This window comes from Rattus norvegicus, chromosome 11, assembly GCF_021556685.1.
Source record: "Rattus norvegicus strain SHRSP/BbbUtx chromosome 11, alternate assembly SHRSP_T2T, whole genome shotgun sequence".
Taxonomy (NCBI): Eukaryota; Metazoa; Chordata; class Mammalia; order Rodentia; family Muridae; genus Rattus; species Rattus norvegicus.
The window spans coordinates 98,194,397-98,221,348 of NC_141544.1; the positions used below are offsets into that span (position 1 = coordinate 98,194,397).

At 38.4% G+C, this 26,952-nt stretch overlaps 1 protein-coding gene across 4 annotated transcripts in view; it reads left to right on the top strand.

Moving 5' to 3' along the window:
- The window catches only part of Fgd4 (FYVE, RhoGEF and PH domain containing 4), a 153,825-nt gene extending 127,790 nt beyond the window's left edge, over nt 1–26,035 (top strand). For 2 of the 4 annotated variants that reach the window (NM_001415054.1, NM_001415055.1), the window contains 6 exon segments: nt 5,177–5,207; nt 5,589–5,681; nt 6,110–6,235; nt 15,855–15,995; nt 19,217–19,357; nt 20,462–26,035. In NM_001415054.1, coding sequence (NP_001401983.1) covers nt 5,177–5,207; nt 5,589–5,681; nt 6,110–6,235; nt 15,855–15,995; nt 19,217–19,357; nt 20,462–20,719 — 790 coding nt within the window. In that variant the 3' untranslated portion in view covers nt 20,720–26,035. 4 annotated transcript variants of the gene reach the window in all.
- Nucleotides 26,036–26,952: the final 917 nt, after the last annotated feature.

Below are 26,952 nucleotides of genomic sequence, written 5' to 3' on the forward strand. Positions count from 1 at the left end.
GTGCTATTGGTTACCCCCAAGCCTCTATTGTGCCACTATCAACCTTTTGCCCCCTTGGTTTTATTATAGTACATAGGCTTCACTAAGTAGATGTGTTGTTTGCTTTCCTCCTTTGGCAGCTTGGCATAGTGCTTTCAGATACTATGAAAACTAGTCTTTACAGGGGAGTCTTCCAGGTCACATCTAGCTCAATTCTAACAAGTTCTGTGTTCAAAGAATGTTCTCTTCAGCAATGGAATTTACCTTTCAGTTTTGGAAGTAAACTAAAGCCAAAAGCAGTAGCCCATGTTGTTTTGGGACCCTAGCTATTCCTCCAAACAACTTAACAGGAAATTTTCAATGACTAGCATTGGTTTTTATTAGATAGTATATAAGTCTTAGGAACATCATCCCCTGATATTTTGTATAACTCAAATATATATGTGTATGTATGCATGCATACATATGCACATGGATATATACATACACAAAAATGTTTCTATAGACTTACTCAATGTTACCCCAGGTCTTTTCAAACATACTTAGAATTATTTATCCTTCCTCCCTCCATCTCCTTTATTACCTTCTCTTTCCCCCTCACCACTTAAAGCCCTCTCCCTATTCTTTGCACTTCCCCCTTTATAATACTGTGTCTCTGTATCCCTACCCTGTAGTCCATTTTAATTTTCCTGGTTCCTGCAGTTACATCAGGTTATATACTCACATCTGATGATTCAGAACTAGGATCCACAAATAAGAGAGGACACATGATATTTGTCTTTCTGGGTCTGAGTTTATATTTTCCACATCCAGCTGTTCACCTGCACTTATAAGATTTTTTTATACCTAAATATGCCATTGTGAATATTAACACATTTCTGTCATCCATTCATCAGTTGAAGGGCATTTAAGTAGTTTCCATTTTCTAGCTATTATAAGGAAGCAACAGCAAATGTGATTCATCACATACCTGTGGCCTGGGATACTGAGTCTTAGTAGACATCTACCAAGGAATGCCATGGCCAGGCCTTATGTAAAGTGATCTACTTTAGCATTCTGAGAATTCTCCAAACTACTTTCCACAGTAACAGAACCAATTTACACTCACATCAGCAGTGAATACAGTTCTCCTTTCCCTGCAACCTCTCAAGTGTTTGTTGACAGTTGTTTTCTTGAATTTCATCCATTCTGACTAGGATAAGGTGAAATCTTAGTTGTTTTATTTTGTATTCTCTAATTACTTAAATTGTTCAACACTTTTTAAAATATTTCTTAACCTATTTTGTCTTTTGATAACTAAATTCAGGTCCATAGCCCATTTTTAATTTGGTGTTTTGTCTTTTTGCTCTTTAAATTCTAAATATTAACTTGCAATCAGATGTATACCTAGCAAAAGTTCTGTCCCATTTTATGAGCTTCCTCTTCATGCAGTTGACTGTTTTCTTAGCAGTGCAAAGGCATTTTAGTTTAATGAGACCTCATTGACCAACTATTGGCCTTAATTCCTGAGCAAATGCCAATAGTCCTTTCCTATACTTCTAATGTGCAAGCCTTTAAAACACTTCCTCATAGTGTGATGACCCCAACCATAAAGTGATTTTGTTGCTACTTTATAACTATAATTTTGCTATAGTTATACTAATATTGCTCAAACTATTCCTCAAAAGAATAACAGATGGAGCACTACCCAATCCCTTCTATGAAGCCATTATTACCTTTATACCTAAACCACACAAAGACCCAACAAAGAAAGAGAACTTCAGACCAATTTCCCTTATGAATATCGATGCAAAAATAATCGAATTTTTGCAAGCCTAATGCAAGAACACATCAAAATGATCATCCACCATGATCAAGTAGGCTTCATCGCAGGGATGCAGGGATGGTTCAATATACAGAAATCCATCAATGTAATTTGCTATGTAAACAAATTCAAAGAAAAAAATCACATGATCATTTCATGTGATGCTGAAAAGGCATTTGACAAAATTAAATACCCCTTCATGATAAAAGTCCTAGACAGATTAGGAATTCAGGGCCCACACCTAAGCATAGTAAAAGCAATATACAGGAAACCAGTAGCCAACATTAAACTAAATTGAGAGAAACTTCAAGCAATCCCACTAAAATCAGGGACTAGAAAAGGCTACCTACCCAGTCTCTCCCTACTTATTCAATATAGTACTCTAAGTCCTAGCCAGAGCAATCAGACAAAAAAAAGGAGGTCAAAGGGATACAAATTGGAAAGGAAGAAGTCAAAATATCACTATTTACAGATAATATAATAGTGTATTTAAGTGACCTCAAAAGTTCTACCAGAGAACTACTAAGCCTGATAAACAATTTCAGCAAAGTGGGTGGGTATAAAATTAACTCAAACAAATCAGTAGCCTTCCTCTACTCAAAAGGCTGAGAAAGAAATTAGGGAAATGACACCCTTCACAATAGTCACAAATAACATAAAATATCTTGATGTGACTCTAGCCAAGCAAGTGAAAGATCTGTATGACAAGAACTTCAAGTCTTCGAAGAAAGAAATCAAAGAAGACCTCAGAAGATGGAAAGTTCTCCTATGCTCATGGATTGGCAGGATAAATATGGTAAAAATAGCCATTTCCTGAAAATAATCTCCAGATTCAATGCAATCCCCATCAAAATTCCAACTCAATTCTTTATAGAGTTAGAAAGAACAATTTGCAAATTCATTTGTAATAACAAAAAACCCAGGATAGCTAAAACTATCCTCAACAATAAAAGAAATTCTGTGGGAATCACCATCCCTGACCTCAATCAGTATTACAGAGCAATAGTGATAAGAACGGTATGGTGTTGGTACAGAGACAGGCAGATAGATCAGTGGAATAGAATTGAAGACCCAGAAATGAACCCACACACCTATGGTCACTTGATCTTTGACAAAGGAGCTAAAACCATCCGGGGGATAAAAGATAGAATTTTCAACAAATGGTGCTGGTCAAACTGGAGGTCAGCATGTAGAGGAATGCAAATTGATCAATTCTTATCACCCTGTACAAAACTCAAGTCCAAGTGTACAAGGATCTCCACATAAAACCAGATACACTCAAACTAATAGAACAAAAAGTGGGGAAGATCCTCGAACACATGGGTACTGGAGAAAATTTCCTGAACAAAACACCAATGGCTTATGCTCTAAGATTAAAAATTGACAAATGGGACCTCATAAAACTGCAAAGCTTCTGTAAGGCAAAGGACACTGTCATTAGGACAAAACGGCAACCAACAGATTGGGAAAAGATCTTTACAAATCCTATATCTGATAGAGGGCTAATATCCAGTATATACAAAGGACTCAAGAAGTAAGATCCAGAGACCCAAATAACCCTACTTAAAAATGGGGTACAGAGCTAAACAAAGAATTCACAGCTGAGGACTATTGAATGGCTGAGAAGCACCTAAAAAATGTTCAACATCCTTAGTCATCAGAGAAATGCAAATCAAAAGAACCCTGAGATTCCACCTCACACCAGTCAGAATGGCTAAGATCAAAAACTCAGGTAGCAGCAGATGCTGACAAGGATGTGGAGAAAGAGGAACACTCCTCCATTGTTGGTGGGATTGCAAACTGGTACAACCTCTTTTGAAATCAGTCTGGAGGTTCCTCCAAAAATTGGACATTGCACTATCTGAGGACCCAGCTCTATCTCTCCTGGGCATATAACCAAAAGATGCTCCAACATACAACAAAGATACATGGTCCACTATGTTCATAGCAGCCTTATTTATAATAGCCAGACATTGGAAAGAACCCAGATGCCCTTCAACAGAGGAATGGATCCAGAAAATGTTGTACATCTGCACAATGGAATATTACTCAGCTATCAAAAACATGACTTCATGAAATTCATAGGCAAATGGACTGAACTAGAAAATATCATCCTTAATGAGGTAACCCAATTACAGAAAAATACACATGGTATGTACTCACTGATAAGTGGATATTAGCCCAAAAGCTCAAATTACCCAAGATGCAATCCACAGACCACATGAAGCTCAAGAAGGACAACCAAAATGTAGATGCTTCACTCCTTCTTAAATGGGGGACCAAAAATATTCATAGGAGGGGATATGCAGGCAAAGTGTGGAACAGAGGCTGAAGGAATGGCCATTCAAAGCCTGTCCCACATGAGTATAAAGCCCATATATATACAGCCACCAAAACTAGTTAAGATTGATGAAGCTATGAAGTGCATGCTGACAAGAGCCTGGTAGCTGTCTTATGAGAGGTAAAACCAGAGCATGTCAAATACAGAGGCAAATCCTAGCAGTAAACAATTGAACTAAGAATGGGATTCCATTGGAGGAATTAGAGAAAGGATTGAAAGAGCTGAAGGGGCTTGCAACTCCATAAGAACAACAATGCCCACCAACCAGAGCTCCCAGGGACTAAGCCACTATCCAAAGACTATACATGGACTGACCATGGCTCCAGCTGCATGTGTAGCAGAGAATGGCCTTGTTGGGCACCAGTGGAAGGAGAAGCCCTTGGTCCTGCCAAGGCTGGACCACCAGTATAGGAGAATGTCGGGGCCATGAAGGGGGTTGGATGGGAAGGGGAACATCCTTGTAGAAGAAGGGGAGAGGGATGGCATGGGGGCTTATGTCCAGGAAACTGGGAAAGAGAATAATATTTGAAATGTAAATAAAAAATATCCAATAAAAGAAAAATAAGAAAAAAGAATAATCATAATACTTTTTGAGATTAGATTTTAATGGTTTTTAATTGTCATATATTTTTAAAATTATAATATCATCTTTGATCTTCTAATATGTCAACACACAGAATCTTCTGCTAGATACAACTAGACAGTGGTTGTTACATCATAGTTTACTTTCAAATTGTAAGGGTACCAAAATGAGTATCAAATATATGGGTACCAAAGTTAGACAGCAGTCTGATCCTGCATTAAGAAGTACTAGAGTCGGGGTTGGGAATTTAGCTCAGTGGTAGAGCATATGCCTAGCAAGCACAAGGCCCTGGGTTCGGTCCCCAGCTCCGAAAAAAAGAATAAAAAAAAAAAGTACTAGAGTCTCTTTAATTATTTCCAAAGTACTCCTGTATTCTCTAGGAATCCAGAGTGACATTAAATCATGCTTTCATTCACAAATTGTAATTGTTAATGTTTTCTTCACTCATTTTAGCTTTGTTTTCTTTTAGTTCTGAGCAAGACAAAGAAGAATGGATCAAGGTACCTCTTTTATTCTATTTTTGGTTTTTGGACCTCTATGCATAAGGAATGTATACATTGGGGCCTGGAGCAATAACTGGGTTTAGTTCCCAGGATTTACATGGTAGCTCAAAACTATAACTCCAGTTCCAAGGATGCAACGTCTTCTCACCTCTTTGGACAGCAGATATACATGTGTTGTAAAATACATATACCAGGCAAAACACTCAAAATACATTTTTTAAAAAGGAATATATATATAATTAGATTTTTAATATATAGTATAAGAGCAAGTTCATTTAACTTTTAAGATGATTCTCATAGTTATTTATGTGATAAAGCATATCTGTTAATGTGTGTATGATACTATAATGTATGTTTTGTATTTAATTGACATTTTAGGCACTTCAAGAGAGTATTGATGCTTTTCATCAAAGGCATGAAACCTTCAGAAATGCAATTGCAAAGGAAAATGACATTCCCCTAGAGGTTTCTGTAAGTTCTTAACTTTAAGATCTTTCATCTCTTGTGTTTTCAAAAGTGCTGTCTAATCATTTCATTAACGAAACTTTTACCTTGCAATCCCAAAGTAGGTTGTTAAGGAATAATGTAATTCTCTCCTGAGTGTCTGGAAGTGCTTTGAAATTTTTTCTTCTCCTCCTAGATCTTGAGTATCAGAACATGGTTTGAATAACATTGATAATGTGCTATTAAAAGGAATGATAGGCTGGGCAGTGGTGGTTCATGCCTTTATTTCCAGCACTCGAGGAGGCAGAGACAGGCAGATCTCCGTGAGTTCAAGGCCAGCCTGGTCTACTGAGTGAGTTCCAGGACAGCCAGGACTACACAGAGAAACCCTATCTCAAAACAACGAACAAATATATACATGTTCTATTAAAAGTCTTCCTATCTTTCCCATGTAGACTGCTGAACTAGGAAAACGAGCCCCAAGATGGATACGTGATAACGAAGTGACCATGTGCATGAAGTGCAAAGAGTCTTTCAATGCACTGACCAGGAGGCGGCATCACTGCCGGGCGTGTGGACATGTGAGTGAAGCTTCTTTATTATCATGGTTGTTACTCGTGTGTAGGTGAAATAAAATCATCAGCCTGGAAACAAAGAAGCCGTGAACAATCATTTAGTTAGGAAGTGTGTTTTGGAGTTAACTATACACAAAGTACTATCCTGTCCCATGAAGAAAGGAATATGGTCAACAAAATGACTCCTGGCTTCATGGGTCATTGTGAAGAAGAAAATAGATAAGAATTCAAATAAGTATGCATGGAATAAGAAAGAACCAGAAAGTTGAATTGGAGAGTATTAGTAATGGAAGAATTCAGACCAAGTTTAATTAGACAAAAGACGGCCTATGTGAGGGAGTAATACTTGCTTAGATGTGTGAAAGGAAGACTAGCAGGGAATCCTGTGGCTGGGCATGATAATTTAAAACAAAATGTGACAGGGATGTAGTTAGAGTGTTAATAATCAAAGAAGCCGATGTGTTTGGAAAGGCAAGAAATGGAAACTGCAGTGCAAGTGAAAGGGACATCTTTTGCAAGGTAGACAGAGTCCTCTCTTTTAACAGAAGGGGAAAGGCAGGTGCAAGTATGATAAGTGAATTGGATGGGATTTTACTGTGTGGGCATGTTAGTAGTGAGAAATGGGGGAGTTTAAGGTCAGAGTTATATTTTTATTGAATTGAACAGAATGGTCAGCTGAAAGTAAAGGAGAAAGGGATGTGTACTGGAGAGGAGGATAAGTCGAGAGGAAGTGAAGGTTGCACTGACACAGGTGGACTCATTACCCTTTGGAAATTTCTAGTTAGAAATCCAGACAGACACCAGGCAGCTTAAAGGGCAAGGATCTTTTTTTCCATAACAGAATTCAGCAATGCAGACCAGAGAAGGTAAAGGACAAGGTTCATAAAGAATACGAGTAATGAAAACACAAAGGAGAATTATAGATGCCTGCCTTAGGGAACAAATAAAGGACGTTGTGACAAAATACTGGAAACAAAGATTTCTGTATTTCAATGCCACATGGGAATGGACACCTGGGAGCATGTTGGAAAAATGGGGCGTGTTGGGGAAGGAGGAACAGTATTCCAGGTTGACACTGAGTCCCTGGTGATGATACATTTGTTCAGTGGGCGACCCTAACAACAGAAAGCTAGAGCAGAGAGACTGAGAATGGCACCAGCAGCAGACACTTGAAAAGTCTGAGTCAATAAGATAGTCACATGAACACTAAAACACCAGGCCCTGGAATGAGCTAATGATACGTTCTTATCACAGTAGATCACAGATGCTGTCACCTCGAGCATCCTCAAGGCCCATTGCTGAGAGCTACTGGGACCTTGGTAGGCCTTGGAAAATAAGCAGAAGCCCTGGGGCAGAAATTGAGGCACAATGCAGTTTATTCTGTCTCTGAGATGAGGCTGGGTAAGCAGACCTAGTAAGGTGCTCCCAGCTACCTCCTCTGGTAACATGACAGCCAATCAGACAGAATGAGTCTTAGTTTGTTCTCCTTTATACTTAAACTTTCCTGCATTTCTTTTTCTAACACTGAGATTAAATGTAGTGAGGCAGTTTATAGTCAAAATTAAATAATAAAAAAAAAAACACAAGTATCTCAGCATGAACTGTTTAAATTGATTTTGGGGTTTGTTTAAAATGAATTCCTCACACCCACGGATCCCGGCCCGCAGCAGCTCTCTGCTCCCAGACCCGGTGAGAGAGAGACCCAACCGCCTGGTCAGGTGGGCACTCCTGAGGCTGCAGAGCGGAAGAGACCACCAACACTGCTCACCCCTGCCCACATCCCTGGCCCAAGAGGAAACTGTATAAGGCCTCTGGGCTCCCGTGGGGGAGGGCCCAGGAGCGGCAGGACCCCTGCCTGAGACACCTCCGGAACCTGAAGGGAACAACCGGATAAACAGTTCTCTGCACCCAAATCCCGTGGGAGGGAGAGCTAAACCTTCAGAGAGGCAGACAAGCCTGGGAAACCAGAAGAGAATGCTCTCTGCACACACATCTCGGACGCCAGAGGAAAAAGCCAAAGACGATCTGGAACCCTGGTGCACTGAAGCTCGCGGAAGGGGCGGCACAGGTCTTCCTGGTTGCTGCCGCTGCAGAGAGCCCGTGGGCAGCACCCCACGAGCGAACTTGAGCCTCGGGACCACAGGTAAGACCAACTTTTCTGCTGCAAGAAAGCTGCCTGGTGAACTCAAGACACAGGCCCACAGGAACAGCTGAAGACCTGTAGAGAGGAAAAACTACACGCCCGAAAGCAGAACACTCTGTCCCCATAACTGACTGAAAGAGAGGAAAACAGGTCTACAGCACTCCTGACACACAGGCTTATAGGACAGTCTAGCCACTGTCAGAAATAGCAGAACAAAGTAACACTAGAGATAATCTGATGGCAAGCGCAGGAACCCAAGCAACAGAAACCAAGACTACTTGGCATCATTGGAGCCCAATTCTCCCACCAAAACAAACATGGAATATCCAAACACACCAGAAAAGCAAGATCTAGTTTCAAAATCATATTTGATCATGATGCTGGAGGACTTCAAGAAAGATGTGAAGAACTCCCTTAGGGAAACACAGGAAAACATTAATAAACAAGTAGAAGCCTACAGAGAGGAATCGCAAAAATCCCTGAAAGAATTCCAGGAAAACACAATCAAACAGTTGAAGGAATTAAAAATGGAAATAGAAGCAATCAAGAAAGAACACATGGAAACAACCCTGGATATAGAAAACCAAAAGAAGAGACAAGGAGCTGTAGATACAAGCTTCACAAACAGAATACAAGAGATGGAAGAGAGAATCTCAGGAGCAGAAGATTTCATAGAAATCATTGACTCAACTGTCAAAGATAATGTAAAGCAGAAAAAGCTACTGGTCCAAAACATACAGGAAATCCAGGACTCAATGAGAAGATCAAACCTAAGGATAATAGGTATAGAAGAGAGTGAAGACTCCCAGCTCAAAGGACCAGTAAATATCTTCAACAAAATCATAGAAGAAAACTTCCCTAATCTAAAAAAAGAGATACCCATAGGCATAGAAGATGCCTACAGAACTCCAAATAGATTGAACCAGAAAAGAAACACCTCCCGTCACATAATAGTCAAAACAACAAACGCACAAAATAAAGAAAGAATATTAAAAGCAGTAAGGGAAAAAGGTCAAGTAACATATAAAAGCAGACCTATCAGAATCACACCAGACTTCTCGCCAGAAACTATGAAGGCCAGAAGATCCTGGACTGATGTCATACAGACCCTAAGAGAACACAAATGCCAGCCCAGGTTACTGTATCCTGCAAAACTCTCAATTAACATAGATGGAGAAACCAAGATATTCCATGACAAAACCAAATTTACACAATATCTTTCTACAAATCCAGCACTACAAAGGATAATAAATGGTAAAGCCCAACATAAGGAGGCAAGCTATAACCTAGAAGAAGCAAGAAACTAATTGTCTTGGCAACAAAACAAAGAGAATGAAAGCACACAAACATAACCTCACATCCAAATATGAATATAACGGGAAGCAAAAATCACTATTCCTTAATATCTCTCAACATCAATGGCCTCAACTCCCCAATAAAAAGACATAGATTAACAAACTGGATACGCAACGAGGACCCTGCATTCTGCTGCCTACAGGAAACACACCTCAGAGACAAAGACAGACATTACCTCAGAGTGAAAGGCTGGAAAACAATTTTCCAAGCAAATGGTCAGAAGAAGCAAGCTGGAGTAGCCATTCTAATATCAAATAAAATCAATTTTCAACTAAAAGTCATCAAAAAAGATAAGGAAGGACACTTCATATTCATCAAAGGAAAAATCCACCAAGATGAACTCTCAATCCTAAATATCTATGCCCCAAATACAAGGGCACCTACATATGTAAAAGAAACCTTACTAAAGCTCAAAACACACATTGCACCTCACACAATAATAGTGGGAGATTTCAACACCCCACTCTCATCAATGGACAGATCATGGAAACAGAAATTGAACAGAGATGTAGACAGACTAAGAGAAGTCATGAGCCAAATGGACTTAACGGATATTTATAGAACATTCTATCCTAAAGCAAAAGGATATACCTTCTTCTCAGCTCCTCATGGTACTTTCTCCAAAATTGACCATATAATTGGTCAAAAAACGGGCCTCAACAGGTACAGAAAGATAGAAATAATCCCATGCGTGCTATCGGACCACCACGGCCTAAAACTGGTCTTCAATAACAATAAGGGAAGAATGCCCACATATACTTGGAAATTGAACAATGCTCTACTCAATGATAACCTGGTCAAGGAAGAAATAAAGAAAGAAATTAAAAACTTTTTAGAATTTAATGAAAATGAAGGTACAACATACCCAAACTTATGGGACACAATGAAAGCTGTGCTAAGAGGAAAACTCATAGCGCTGAGTGCCTGCAGAAAGAAACAGGAAAGAGCATATGTCAGCAGCTTGACAGCACACCTAAAAGCTCTAGAACAAAAAGAAGCACATACACCCAGGAGGAGTAGAAGGCAGGAAATAATCAAACACAGAGTGGAAATCAACCAAGTAGAAACAAAAAGGACCATAGAAAAAATCAACAGAACCAAAAGTTGGTTCTTTGAGAAAATCAACAAGATAGATAAACCCTTAGCCAGACTAACGAGAGGACACAGAGAGTGCGTCCAAATTAACAAAATCAGAAATGAAAAGGGAGACATAACAACAGATTCAGAGGAAATTCAAAAAAATCATCAGATCTTACTATAAAAACCTATATTCAACAAAACTTGAAAATCTTCAGGAAATGGACAATTTCCTAGACAGATACCAGGTACCGAAGTTAAATCAGGAACAGATAAACCAGTTAAACAACCCCATAACTCCTAAGGAAATAGAAGGAGTCATTAAAGGTCTCCCAACCAAAAAGAGCCCAGGTCCAGACGGGTTTAGTGCAGAATTCTACCAAACCTTCAGAGAAGACCTCATACCAATATTATCCAAACTATTCCACAAAATTGAAACAGATGGATCACTACCGAATACCTTCTACGAAGCCACAATTACTCTTATACCTAAACCACACAAAGACACAACAAAGAAAGAGAACTTCAGACCAATTTCCCTTATGAATATCGACGCAAAAATACTCAACAAAATTCTGGCAAACCGAATCCAAGAGCACATCAAAACAATCATCCACCATGACCAAGTAGGCTTCATCCCAGGCATGCAGGGATGGTTTAATATACGGAAAACCATCAACGTGATCCATTATATAAACAAACTGAAAGAACAAAACCACATGATCATTTCATTAGACGCTGAGAAAGCATTTGACAAAATTCAACACCCCTTCATGATAAAAGTCCTGGAAAGAATAGGAATTCAAGGCCCATACCTGAACATAGTAAAAGCCATATACAGCAAACCAGTTGCTAACATTAAACTAAATGGAGAGAAACTCGAAGCAATCCCACTAAAATCAGGGACTAGACAAGGCTGCCCACTCTCTCCCTACTTATTCAATATAGTTCTTGAAGTTCTAGCCAGAGCAATCAGACAACAAAAGGAGGTCAAGGGGATACAGATCGGAAAAGAAGAAGTCAAAATATCACTGTTTGCAGATGATATGATAGTGTATTTAAGTGATCCCAAAAGTTCCACCAGAGAACTACTAAAGCTGATAAACAACTTCAGCAAAGTGGCTGGGTATAAAATTAACTCAAATAAATCAGTAGCCTTCCTCTACACAAAAGAGAAACAAGCCGAGAAAGAAATTAGGGAAACGACACCCTTCATAATAGACCCAAATAATATAAAGTACCTCGGTGTGACTTTAACCAAGCAAGTAAAAGATCTGTACAATAAGAACTACAAGACACTGAAGAAGGAAATTGAAGAAGACCTCAGAAGATGGAAAGATCTCCCATGCTCATGGATTGGCAGGATTAATATAGTAAAAATGGCCATTTTACCAAAAGCAATCTACAGATTCAATGCAATCCCCATCAAAATACCAATCCAATTCTTCAAAGAGTTAGACAGAACAATTTGCAAATTCATCTGGAATACAAAAATCCCAGGATAGCTAAAGCTATCCTCAACAATAAAAGGACTTCAGGGGGAATCACTATCCCTGAACTCAAGCAGTATTACAGAGCAATAGTGATAAAAACTGCATGGTATTGGTACAGAGACAGACAGATAGACCAATGGAATAGAATTGAAGACCCAGAAATGAACCCACACACCTATGGTCACTTGATTTTTGACAAAGGAGCCAAAACCATCCAATGGAAAAAAGATAGCATTTTCAGCAAATGGTGCTGGTTCAACTGGAGGGCAACATGTAGAAGAATGCAGATCGATCCATGCTTATCACCCTGTACAAAGCTTAAGTCCAAGTGGATCAAGGACCTCCATATCAAACCAGACACACTCAAACTAATAGAAGAAAAACTAGGGAAGCATCTGGAACACATGGGCACTGGAAAAAATTTCCTGAACAAAACACCAATGGCTTACGCTCTAAGATCAAGAATTGACAAATGGGATCTCATAAAACTGCAAAGCTTCTGTAAGGCAAAGGACACTGTGGTTAGGACAAAACGGCAACCAACAGATTGGGAAAAGATCTTTACCAATCCTACAACAGATAGAGGCCTTATATCCAAAATATACAAAGAACTCAAGAAGTTAGACCGCAGGGAAACAAATAACCCTATTAAAAAATGGGGTTCAGAGCTAAACAAAGAATTCACAGCTGAGGAATGCCGAATGGCTGAGAAACACCTAAAGAAATGTTCAACATCTTTAGTCATAAGGGAAATGCAAATCAAAACAACCCTGAGATTTCACCTCACACCAGTGAGAATGGCTAAGATCAAAAACTCAGGGGACAACAGATGCTGGCGAGGATGTGGAGGAAGAGGAACACTCCTCCATTGTTGGTGGGATTGCAAACTGGTACAACCATTCTGGAAATCAGTCTGGAGAATCCTCAGAAAATTGGACATTGAACTGCCTGAGGATCCAGCTATACCTCTCTTGGGCATATACCCAAAAGATGCCCCAACACATAAAAAAGACACGTGCTCCACTATGTTCATTGCAGCCTTATTTATAATAGCCAGAAGCTGGAAAGAACCCAGATGCCCTTCAACAGAGGAATGGATACAGAAAATGTGGTACATCTACACAATGGAATATTACTCAGCTATCAAAAACAACGACTTTATGAAATTCGTAGGCAAATGGTTGGAACTGGAAAACATCATCCTGAGTGAGCTAACCCAATCACAGAAAGACATACATGGTATGCACTCATTGATAAGTGGCTATTAGCCCAAATGCTTGAATTACCCTAGATGCCTAGAGCAAATGAAACTCAAGACGGATGATCAAAATGTGAATGCTTCACTCCTTTTTTAAAAGGGGAACAAGAATACCCTTGGCAGGGAAGAGAGATGCAAAGATTAAAACAGAGACTGAAAGAACACCCATTCAGAGTCTGCCCCACATGTGGCCCATACATATATAGCCACCCAATTAGACAAGATGGATGAAGCAAAGAAGTGCAGACCGACAGGAGCCGGATGTAGATCGCTCCTGAGAGACACAGCCAGAATACAGCAAATACAGAGGCGAATGCCAGCAGCAAACCACTGAACTGAGAATAGGACCCCCGTTGAAGGAATCAGAGAAAGAACTGGAAGAGCTTGAAGGGGCTCGAGACTCCATATGTACAACAATGCCAAGCAACCAGAGCTTCCAGGGACTAAGCCCCTACCCAAAGACTATACATGGACTGACCCTGGACTCTGACCTCATAGGTAGCAATGCATATCCTAGTAAGAGGACCAGTGGAAGGGGAAGCCCTGGGTCCTGCTAAGACTGAACCCCCAGTGAACTAGACTGGTGGGGGGAGGGCGGCAATGGGGGGAGGGTTGGGAGGGGAACACCCGTAAGGAAGGGGAGGGGGGAGGGGGATATTTGCCCGGATACCGGGAAAGGGAATAACACTCGAAATGTATATAAGAAATACTCAAGTTAATAAAAAAAACAAAAAAAAAAAACAAAAAAAAAATGAATTCCTCCGGTACTGGCATACTTGAACTTCTGACAACGGATAAAAAGGTATTTGTATATAGATTATCAAATGCAATGATATGATTGGAAAAATATAATAGTTGAATTGAGTTTACAGATACATGTATGTCTAACATTAAGCCCCCAAAGTAATTTTGTTGTAATCATGAGAAAACCGTGATACATATCAAAGTTGGGTAGAAATTGAACCCAAGGCTTTGAACACCAAGTCTGTGTTCTACCACTGAGCCACACCCTTAGCCTGTGAGCATTGTTTTTATGTTTCAACTGCTATGAATCTTCTCCAAACTTTTTACTTATAAACTCATACATTTTTAAATGATACTATAAGTATGAGGAAAAAGTACTTTCCTAAACAAGAAAATAATAACTTAAACATAAAAAGAATTCTAGAAAATGGTAATAATTTGAAAAGCACTATTTACTCACATGCGTTTGCATTATGGTCATCTACTCATTGACATTCTGTAGCTGTTGTGTGTGGTGAACAAAATATTCCGTAACAGTCTCCTGTAAAGCTGTATAGGAGACCGGCAAGTAACATACAAGCCTATAGTTAAAAACTTCATCCTAGTCAGGCTCTGATCTAAACACTGAAGGGACCTTCTTCCAGAAGAAAGAATGGAAACTTGAGACCTCAAGGACTGAAAGAGGTGGAAGAGGAAGGAAGTGTGGCGTTTGGGGATGTAGCAAGTCAGTGCCATTGAAGATAGGCCAGTCACATACAATATATATTAAAATTAATATAATATATAATATAACTAATACTTTTTTCTTCAACCAAACTAAAGAATTGTTTTTTGCTTGTTTGTTTTGTTTTGGCTTTTTTTTTTTTGGTTTGGTTTTTTTTTTTTTTTAGACAAGGTCTTAGTGTCTAGTCTTTACTGGTCTGGAACTCTCTACTCTCTATGTAGACTGGACTGGCCTTGAACTCACAGAAATCTTCCTGCCTCTGCCTTTTCTCATTATGTGCTGGGACTAAAAGCATGTACCACCATGAGTAGATTTTTAAGTATATAAGGGGAACATACCAAATTCATATCTTAAGACTTCTAGCCTAGACTTGGAAACTAGGTTCTTGTAGAATGTTAGGGTAGAGCCTAAGGCTGTGGAAAGTCCAAATGTGAGTACTAGTAACTTAGAAAAAGACTGAAGACCCTTAGAAATTAAAGTCACCGGGACACAGTGTACTCTATCTATGAAGGTAGGTAAGTAGGCATCAGAAACTACCTGCATATATGGCTGTGCTGTTTCCTCTGAGATGTGGAACTGTGAGTGGAGATAGATGGTGTAGTACATCCAGGGCAAAGGACTTGTAGAGGTCACAGTGATGCCCAGATTGTCACAGACATTATTAAAATACTCTGATGTATTCAACATCTTTTGAAATGTTCTTAGGCTAATGAAAATATAACTTTTATACTTAACCTCTTGCATTATAAATGAATATTTCCTAAATCTAATTGTCTTAATTATTCCTAACCCTAATTATTCATTTTGAATATGCTTTTTTAAAATTAAAGGTGGTTTGTTGGAAATGTTCTGACTACAAAGCTCAACTTGAGTATGACGGTGGAAGGTTGAACAAGGTCTGTAAAGACTGCTACCAGATAATGAGTGGATTCGCAGAGAGTGAAGAAAAGAAAAGAAGGGGCATTTTAGAGGTAAAAGTAGTGAACTCCTCATATTCTTAGATGACAGACTCTTACTCATAAGGATGCAAATAATGATCTTACTTGTTTCTGCTTCCACGTTCAGGATAACCGTGAGCAGGAAACATGCTTTTACTTTAGTTTGTTGACCTTTGACTCCTGCCTGATTATATAGAAGGTGGAATGTACAAATTACTGCTTGGTTTGTTTGTTTGTTTTTTATAGGAAAGCTTTAAATTTCATCAAATTAGTGTTGAAAACACTGCATGAAAAATTTCAAATTTAGGCTAATTCAGCTTGCTGTGTTAAGAGAGCCAGTTTTTATGGTTATGTAATAGTCAGGGAGGGCAGTTTCGTGAGTGCATCACTGTCAAAGCACATCTCAAGCAAGTTTGACTCATAATTTAGAGTTAATTCAGGTTCCGCCAAGGAATCGCAAGTAGCATGTACCTGATTTACACTGAAAACCAGGTGTTGACACAAAAGGTAATTTGTATAAGTCCTTGTGGCAGTAAAGTCAAGATCACCTACAAACAGGATAACGTGTTTTTACATCCAAAGCCATAAATATACTTAGTTTACTAATAATGTTGAAAAATCAATAATTGTATACTGAGTACTTACAAGCAAATATACAAGTCATTTGTTAGCTGAGAAAGGCTCTTAAACTTCATTATTCATTTGAGGTTAAATTCTAAGCCAACAAGCCAAAATTGTACTTCAGAATTCTCCTAGGATGTAGCTATCCCTTGTATTACAGCCTGGATGTATGTGTCTGCGTGTTCTTGCCTGGTGTGGGCACACATGTTTTGAGGTATATGGGCACATGTGTGTTTGTGCAAAGGTGGACCCATGACTGATGTCAGGAATTATCTTCAATCGCTCTTGCACCTTACTCATTGAGGCAGAACCTCTCAAACAAAGCCAGGACTCATAACTGTGATATGGCTAGTCTTGGTGCTCAGCCTGCTCCTCCCCACCTTTCAGGGCTGGAGTCATGGGCAGGTCACCATTCCCACCATGCATCTCTGTGGCTTTGTGGGACTAGAACTCCTGTCTTCACAGATGCAGGGCAAGCATTCAACTGCTAAGCCATCCCCCAAGCCTGTTAGATTCCTTTTGCCCTTTCAAACTATTGTACCACTGTTCAAAGTTTTTAAGGAAAAAAACTAAAAAAATGTAATATTGTTTAGTATATGAATTTTTGCAATGTGGATTGGTTAGTAAGAAATAAACATTTTGAGGGAGGACAGTATTATTATTATTATTAATTAATTATTAGTAGTATTATTATTTAGTGTTTACTGTCATCAAGCTGGTTATAAACATTCATCTGTTAAAAGTGTTAAAAGCATATAGGACATACAAATACCAGTGATAGCCTGGAGCTGACTTGCAGATTGCCATCTGGCTGCTGCTTCTTAAACTTTCTTGCACCACACCTTGATCATATCCCAAACCACCACCATCCATGAAAATTAGTCGTCATGCACTTGGGGTCTCTCAGGCTGGCTTCTCTAGAGCAGTGAGTGGTTCTCAACTTTCCTAATGTTGCATGTGACTCTTTAATAGAGTTACTCATGCTGTGGTGACCCCAACCATAAAATTATTTTCATTTCTAGTTCCAACTGTGATTTTGCTACTGCTCTGACTCATAATGCGTTGTTTTATAGTCTTGGGTGACCCCTGTGAAAGGGTCGTTTGACTCTCTAATGAGTCATGCCCCCACAGAACTCCTGCTCCAGAGGAACAGAACTGGCAGAAACGAATGTGTATGACACAGTACAAACTGGGTAGTCCAACGAGAGCCATCAGTATGTGAGAGAGGCCGAGAGAACCTGATAGCTCTTCAGTTCAGTACCTCATAGACTAATTTGGCGCCGAAGGCCTGCACGATTCTTGGAAAGATGTGGTCTCCAGCCCAGGTTGGAAGCCAAGCAGCTGGAGTCTATAGACTCAGCAAGAAGGGGCAGCAGCAGCAGCAGTGGGGAGGGTGGCTTCACCAGCAGAGAGCAAAGCACTGCCTTCCCTCTGGCTCTTAGTGGTCTGAGCTGCTGCCAGCCTGTCTCAGTTAATACTGTTTGGGTTAACATTCAAGATTAACTACCACAAGTGCCATCAAAAGTCAGATTGCTTCAAAAGTCTCCATCGTTGTTTTGTTGTTGGCTTTTGTTGCTGCTGCTGCTGTTGTCCTGAGACAGTGTCTCACAAAGCCCAGGCTGGCCTTGACTTTAGCCAAAGGTGACCCTGAGCCTTTTCCCTCCACCTCCACCCAAGTACTGGGGTATAGGCATGCAGCTCCATGGCTAATTTGTGGCTTATAGTTTGAAGAGTTTGTGGAGAAAATGTTACCCTCTTCCAGTGACTTATATTTTTATTGCTAGATCCATATCATAAAAAAAGCTACATGTTTAAAATTTATTCTTAGTTTTATAAATATAAACTAGTTGGTATGTGTTTGCTTTTGTCATGTAAGTGTCTATATTGTGGCCTTGACTTGGACTCTGACCTTTTGAAGAGTGGTTTGTTGACTACCACGGTGAACCCATATTACTTGGCACAAAGCAAGCCCACACCAATATCTCCCTTACATCCTATGGACAAAATTGACTAGCACTACCCTACATAGGAAAAGAAGCAAAACAGTTTACTTCTAATAAATCATCTTAGCTAAATGTTTCTGTTTCCCATTATCTAGGACTTAATATATTACTAAGCAAAGTAAAAAACTAAGTTGCTTTTCAAAAGTGTGCTCTAGTGAGACTCTTCTAATTACCTTAGTACTAAAGGTATCTGATGGTCACGTCTTGCCTTTTTGACTTTATATTCTTACATTATTGGAACATAGGTTGGAAGTGTTGATTCAGGCCGACCTCAAATTCTCGCACATCAAATTCTAAATATGTATTCTTTGGGAATTTGATTAAAAACTCTGAACTTTAAAAACAATGAAAATACTTAACTTGTCGATGTTGGTGTGAATAATACATATCTCAAGCAAAAAGTAAATCTTTATAGTAAATAGTTAAGGTTAACTATTTAAGTACAAAGTCTAATAAAGATGACCTCAAAATATTGTCATCTTTCATCCTGATAAAGACAAACCAGTAAATACAAATATATATTATATAACATATATAATATATATAATACTTTATAAATACTTCACTTAAGGCATATTTTATCTCAATTTGATTCATTGCGTTATTCTTTCTCTCCATTGTATTTTCTAGATTGAATCAGCAGAAGTATCAGGAAATAGTGAAGTATGCAGTTTTCTCCAGTACATGGAAAAGTCAAAACCCTGGCAGAAAATATGGTGTGTGATCCCCAAGCAAGACCCCCTTGTGCTGTACATGTATGGCGCTCCTCAGGTAACTAAGCCATGTACATTTGAACGACATGGTCAGGACAGAGGGATGGGTATGGGAACCAAACCTCAGGAGAACAAAACACTCAGGCAGTGTCACTATGTCCTATCCAATCTTAAAATATGGAAAAGTTGATTTTGTTGACTTAAACTGATAGTTCTTCATATAGTTGCATTTGATAAGTCATTACCCCTGTTCATCTTTTGTTTTATTTAGTAGATATGAGAGAAGGCAAGTCGAATAAGGAGCGTAGGAGTGAGTAAGGAGGAGATGAAGCAAAGGGAGGTAAAGAGGGGGAGCAAGGCATTTGTAGAGTAGAAATACTCAGTCATTCTGGGCTTGGCTTTATTTGTTGATAGTGCTATAGACATAAGGACAAAGTAGTTGAAAGGAAGGAGTCTACATAAATCCTGGGGTAATGATCCTCAGTAACAAGTTTTCGTGACCCATATGTGCAGCTGAGCTAGACCCCTAGGCTCAGCCCTACTGCTGGCTTAGCTTCTAGTATAAGCCAGGGCCTGCTGTGCAGGTCGTTCTACTTTGAAAGCGGACAGCACTTAAACCAATTACATATTCATGCACTTTAGAAACATAATGTGTTCAATTTGTCAGATTTTAGCCTCATCCTACATCAAGAACTAGGGAAAAAAAAGTTTCTAGAAAATCCCTAGAACACCCAAGGTATACAAACTTTTCTACTTTGCTGTTTTCCCTGACAATAGTTAAGATGAATGAATCACTAAAGAAAATATGATTTTTTTCAATCCTTAGCAATGCTCGCTGGCTTCCAATGTTGAGATTGCTGTTATTCCCTCTCCACCTTGGCTTTTCACTAAGTGGAGAACTGCACAGGCTGTGAATGAGCTTCCCACAGGAACGAGCTTTATACCAGTGCAATTTCATTCCTCTAGGTGTCAACTCTGCTTCCTTCATTTTCTTCAGCCAACACTACCATTGACCCCATAGACAGACACCAAAGTCAACCTCTGTCCAAAGAGAGTTCATGAGTGAGGATCCGTGAGACAGTGGTCAGGGGAGAGTCTGTAGGAGCAAGGACCATGGATAGCTATGTAATAATGTCTTATATGTACAATGACCTTTCTTTAGGATGTCAGAGCCCAAGCAACCATACCCCTCCTGGGCTACATTGTGGATGACATGCCTAAGAGTGCAGATCTGCCGCACAGTTTCAAGCTGACCCAGTCCAAGTCTGTGCACAGTTTTGCTGCAGACAGTGAGGAACTGAAACAGAAGTGGCTGAAAATTATCCTTCTGGCTGTCACGGGTGAGACACCAGACGGCCCGAGTGAGCATCTAGACACCTTAGACAACCTCCCTGGACCCAAGGAAAAGTCAGAATGCTAAACTTCAGCAGCGGCCAGTGTGGGATTTCCAGTGGTACACATAGCTCAAGACATTCCCAGCCCTCCCTCATCATCTCTTAGCACTGTGCATTGGGAAATATGGTTTAATAACATCTTTTGGGGACTTTCTTATGTTTCTATGTAGAAACATCAGGGTGCAGAGCCATTCTTCTGTTGAAGTTCTGAAATAATGTGGAAAACGGAACCTTTTTGATAAGCTATTTCTTAACTGTGTGTTTGCCTTGAGAGGGGGGGAAAATGTTAATTGATTGAATCACTACCTGGTTATAATGGGTCTTTCATTTAAGAAATCCTTCAGTGTCTCGTTCCCATGTAGGACTTGTAACATTGTGAAAGATATACCTCTGTGTAACCAAAATAGATCTATGGTATAAAGTACAGGGACAGTGTAGAGTATTGTATGAACTTGTCTAGTTTTTACAAGTTGTCATGCTACATAAGTAGTTTCTGTTCTTATACAACACAAAAAAATTATAGGGTCCTGATGTTTATACTTTTTGACTTAATATAAAATACTTGTTTTGTAGAATTACTCCTAATAATAAAATATATAAAATACAAATCAGTTTGCCTGTATATAATATTGAAATAAGTATGAATATGTCAGCGTTCCTCTTCAGCTTTAGTTTGTTTTCACTCTGGTTAATTTTTTAAATATAAGACCTATTTTATTTCTAAATTTAACAGTTTTCCAAACTTAAGAAAAATTGGTAATTTATGTTGAACTGATTAGAATCTAAGTGTATTGATATTTTTATAGTAAAAAAAAACAGTTATTTATGTGGTGTAGGATATAGTTTGAATTCCAACAGTATTTTTAGGGTACTATTTTCCTTTTGTTCTGTACCTATTTAAAACAGTGCCTCTCTTAGAAGGTGCTATTAATTCTTATTTAGATAAAAGATGAGAGTTTAGTAAATATTAACTAAACGTTATTATTTTTAACTACTCTGATTATTCTCAACTTAAGTGCACTTTGGTCACAGAGATTAAAAATGTGTGGATTATTTTACATTTTATAATAACATAATTGTCATAGTAATTTAATGTCAACATATACAAAAACCTCCTAAAACTTGAACTATGTAAGACATCTGACCTTGTAGAGACCCGGGATATACAGAAGACGTTGGTTTACTATTTACTGTCCTCCTTTCCATTGGACTGTCATGGTCGGTAAGTGAGGACAGCATATAGTTAGCACAAGGTGACTGGGTGAGCTTTCTTTCTGTCAGCTACAAAGCAGAGCTCATGCATGTACCAGCTTATCTGGGAGAAGAGAGTTATTAGTAAAGGAAATTTATGCTTAATCATTCACTAGAAAACATAGCTGAAACCAGGATTGCAGAATCAATAATGGTAGATTTCCATGAGATGGGAAGCATTAAAGAAAGTGCAGAATATTCTCCCTGTTTATCCCACGGACTCTGAGATGAACTATGGCTGTCTATTATAAAGTCTGTTAAGGAACAGACTTTATTAATTTACTAAGTTGTGCTGGTGACTAAAACCTTATGTTGAGTTGACTGTTTAACGCAATACTTTTCTCATATTAAAGTTTTTTTCTTTCTTTTCCATTCTTCAAACATTACCACTTTTACTGTACTGTTTAGTAGAAATTCATAAGAATGTCTCCACTACACACAATCTTTAAGGGCTACAATTGAAATGTCAAGTACAATCTCTCAGAATTTGAGACCACCACTCATTTATACAGCTCATGTTGCACAAAAAGTGTCTCTTGTGTTTTGTACTCTAAAGGAGCAAGGGAACCAATTAGGTTGCTTTCCTCCATGAAATACCAGACATGACCATTAACATCAAACCATCTATTTAGAATCACTAATGGGTGAAACAAAAAGCTAACTTCTTATTCCCTACTAAATGAGGGTCACATAGGAAGAAATCGTACATTGTTTCTCTTTTCTAGTTGTCAACATTGATACTGTATTTGAGTGGGAGAAAAGGAGCCAGGTGTGCAGGGTACCTGTTGACAAAATTAAACGATAACTATACATCACTTAGTTTTTCATATTTCAAGAAAAGAGAAGCAGTAAGTATGTCAAATGACTATCAGAATAAGGATGACTTTTGTAAATATGAACAGAATAATGAGTGGGTTATCTCACTTAGAAGATTTATGTCAGGTATAAATAATATCAAAAAATACTTGATCATCAAGAAGACTACTTGTCTGACTACCAGCAAATTCTTGAACAGAAGGGATGTGGCTAGATATTTCAGTATAGTTTAACTTTGATTAATGAAAGGATACTCATAAAAAGGATTTTAGCATGTTCTTAGTGTTCATTCAGTAAGGAGTGTGGGTGCCAGAAGAAATTCTCCCGTCACCAGCTTTACTTCTCCCCACGCTGAGCCAAGCACAAACCACTTTCCCCATCTCTCTCAAAATAACCACAAATACTTTTAGTAGGAGAAAAAAAAGTAATAGAATAATATTAGCTACTTATTAAGAACTCAACTCTGGGGCCAAGGAGAATTCTATGCAAGGATGAGAAACAGTTCAGGCAGATCTCCAGAACCTATGTAAAGGCCAGGCAAGCAAGGCCAGCACAACAGAGGTGAGGCCAGGAAGTCTTGGTGAAGGTGCCCTAGCCAGGCGCGCCTGGGCTGTACAGGAACAGGAAGTAATCTTGCCTCGATGCATGAGGTAAATAGGCACCAAAGAAGTCACCTGACATCAACCTCAGATCTCTACATGTAGCACAATTCCCTTAAATATATGTGAACACACATGCATGGACAATGTACATGCACATACATATTCAAAAAATTAATTCAAATAAACTCTAACCCAAGAGGTTGTTAGAATAACTAACCTCTTTTTGAGATAGTTTCATGATAAACTGAGCCTGAACAGTTCTTTTCTGATCACATAAATGTCCCGTATGGTTCATAATTTGTTATATCCTCTAATTTAGTGCTGTCAAAAGTCATCTTTAAGAAAAGTGTCCTTCCTTCAAACTTAAGAAAATATTGCTTTGGTAAAATTGTTACTCATTCAAAGCATTCCAACTTTCAACTTTATTGTTGCTCTTGTTAAAAGTCTACTCTTGGGTAAAGGTGAGATGTGGTGCATGCTTTCGTCTAGCGTTTTATGTGGAGTTCAATAATGAGAAATGCCACTAGCCACTTGTGTCATAGTACCAAGCAATAAAATTCTCCAGCTATGAATTTATGCCAAAAGTTTAACATGAAAGCCCGAAGCTACAGCATATAGAGAGACTCAACTTCCTAGAAGTGATTCGATAATCCAAATTGCTGAGCACAGGCGAAAGAAGGGAGGCATCGTCCCATGGCTTCAGACGTATCAACTGTGTTTAATTTCTACAAAGGCTGTGTAGAGTGAAGCAGTTCGCTTTCTCTGCTCTGTTGTATCAGCTGTTGTACATTTCTGTGAATTGAATTCAGCATGAAGGCTGCCATGCTGTCTTCATTGGATTACCTACACCATTGTTTTAAATGTAGGAATTGACCTGTAAATGTTCCCTGTGGAATTTTCTATAAGGAAACTATAATTCCATGGTACTTCAGGGTTATTGAAGAAGCCACTGATGCCTTCTAAACACCTCTACTCAAAAGTACTTCTGGAGTTCATGATTCTGTTTTTTTTTGGGGGGGGGGGTGTTTGAGGTTTTTTGTTTGTTTTCTCCTCTTTGTTGACATGGAAGGGTTTTCCCTCCTTCAATTATTTTCAGATATCATTTGTTTATTTATAAAGCTTTAAGTTATTCAGAGTGTATTGTCTGCAATGCATTCCTAATCATGATCCCTGTCAGTGCGTTGTCACGGCAAATGAGCGTGTATAAAAGGAAATCAATTCTCAGAAAGCACGGGTCTTCTTTATCTCTGTTGTTGTAAGAGTAAAAGGTAACTTAGTTTTCCTATATCACATGATGTTCATGTTAATAGATCTAAGATAAGCACATGGTATGTATAATCTAAAATTTGAAAGACAGAACTATCTCAGTGTTTTCATTCTTTAATGTTGTGATCTTCAAGAATGTATGAATGTAAGAACTGAGGCCTAAGGGTTCCTCTTGTTAGAGTTATGTTCACATCCGTAGCGGACCCTGTCACTTCTTCATTCTAAGTTTCATTAGAATCAAGTTTTATTATTTTCATATAACTATCAAACTATAGGTTCCCTAGATTTAAAAAAAAAAAGTATTAGACAACTAGGTCTAAAATCCCTCTCTGTGACTTTATATGTATAAATGTAAAAATTATTAATCTTCAATTCTCACCAAAGAACAAAATGTTATGTAAATTTTAAGTAGTTTAACAAAGTTATTCACATGTATTTTTAATGTTATAATTCATCTTTACCCAAGCCCCTCAGTCTTACTAGGTTACAGGAAGAGACAGTGTTGTTCTTGTTACAGGTATAGAGAGCACTGAGTTTAGCAACTGAAAGGAAGGAAAGGAGTTGGATAAGTGGGCTAGCTCCTGGTATCCATGTGAACTACACGAGGGAAGTAAGGTAGAAGACATCGATGTTCTTGTTTCAGCATTGTATTCAGGCCTTGAGCTTGGCCTCTAAATTACAGATAATATTAGCTTATCATCATTTTATTTCTCCTTTAGACTTTTATAAAGTAATTTTATTCTGTAAACCATTTTTCTGCTATTTTTTTTATTCTAAAGTCAACTTTCTAAGCCAAGGGAATGGCAAATGCTGTGTCTTTTCTGTATTTCAAGATAAAATAACACATGGCTTCTATAAGATAGTTATTTGTTGGAGGTGGGGGGAGTCACTGAAAGTTACATGAGGTTCATACTTTGCCATAAAAATAAAATCAAATCAAATTTTAGTATATTTTAATAAGTGAATACTAAATACATCAAGTAAGGACAGACCATGGAGCCCGTTATGATGATTGCATTGTGTATTTTGAAATATGAAGACTCAAATACATAGTAAGTGTCTTTGTCATATAATCATTCATGTATAAAACCAAACTGGTATTTCATACTTTAAGAGACAATTAACTGTTATTTTAAAAAATAAGCATTGTTTTGATTTTTTTTCTTTTGACTTGTTGACTGAGTTTCAAAGGGCACATCAGAATTTTATAGTTGACGCTAATGTGAAAATATAAACGTCCCTATTTTGCAGTGGTGTGAATATTTGGACATGCTGTATATATAGTGTAACATCTGTATATTTGATCATAAAGGCAGATAATTGAAAACATTGTAAACTTAAGCCCTTCAATTCTTGTTAAATATGAAATATTTGTATCTTGTAAATAAAGACATCCTTAAATTGGTTCTGGAGCCTTGGCTGTTATTTCCACCAGGATTGTATGTATTCGGTATGCATAGTTTTAATTTTCTGATCAGAGAAAAGTTATTCCAATGGGATACTGGAACTTCTAGTTTCTAGTCATCAAGAAAACTAAAGAAAATCCTAAATGTCACGAGTAAAGTTTTTCCAGGGATCATATTTTATATAAGTATATCAGCGTTTTTTAGGCCATAAGGAACTAATTCACAATTTATCAAATACTATATCAAAGCAATTAGCCCTGGCTAAAGGATTACTTGCAATAAACAGTTCTTAGCTCATCAACATTTGGTTTCATGGGGGTTTCTTTCTAGGTGGGAATTTGTAGAGAGCAACAGAGTGTGATAATTTAGAGATAATCATACTGTGTACAGGGTATTTATTGTGTTAAAACAGAGGCTGTATCTTAGTGGCCCAAGGCAGGACTTTAACTGTCCTAGATCTGGATACTGCTCCTCAGAAGCATTACAAGAGTGGCCAGCTTGTAGCCAACAGAGCTTTATCTGAGAGGACTGACTGTAACCCTGGTCTGTCACTTACTATTGTGACATCACACATATGAAGAATGATGTGACATAGATGAGACAGAATGTTATGACCTGGCCACGTGGAGCATTGCCTTCTCATTGGTGAGATTAGAGATCACTTAATGCAGAAGTTTCCAGGCCTTGACAGTATGATATGATCACCTTGACATCATTCAAACAGACTGATGTCTTAGATCTGCCTCAGATTCCTAAGCCCTGGGATTAGGGTCAAGATAGTAGTTTAAAAATTCCTTGTGTGGGGAAGCAATTCATAGCCAGGAACTTTCTAAATAGCACTCTAGTAGCCAGAAAATAAGCAAGAAATGACAGGTGGGATCATATGCTGATAACAACCTTCTACACAGAGGAAAACAA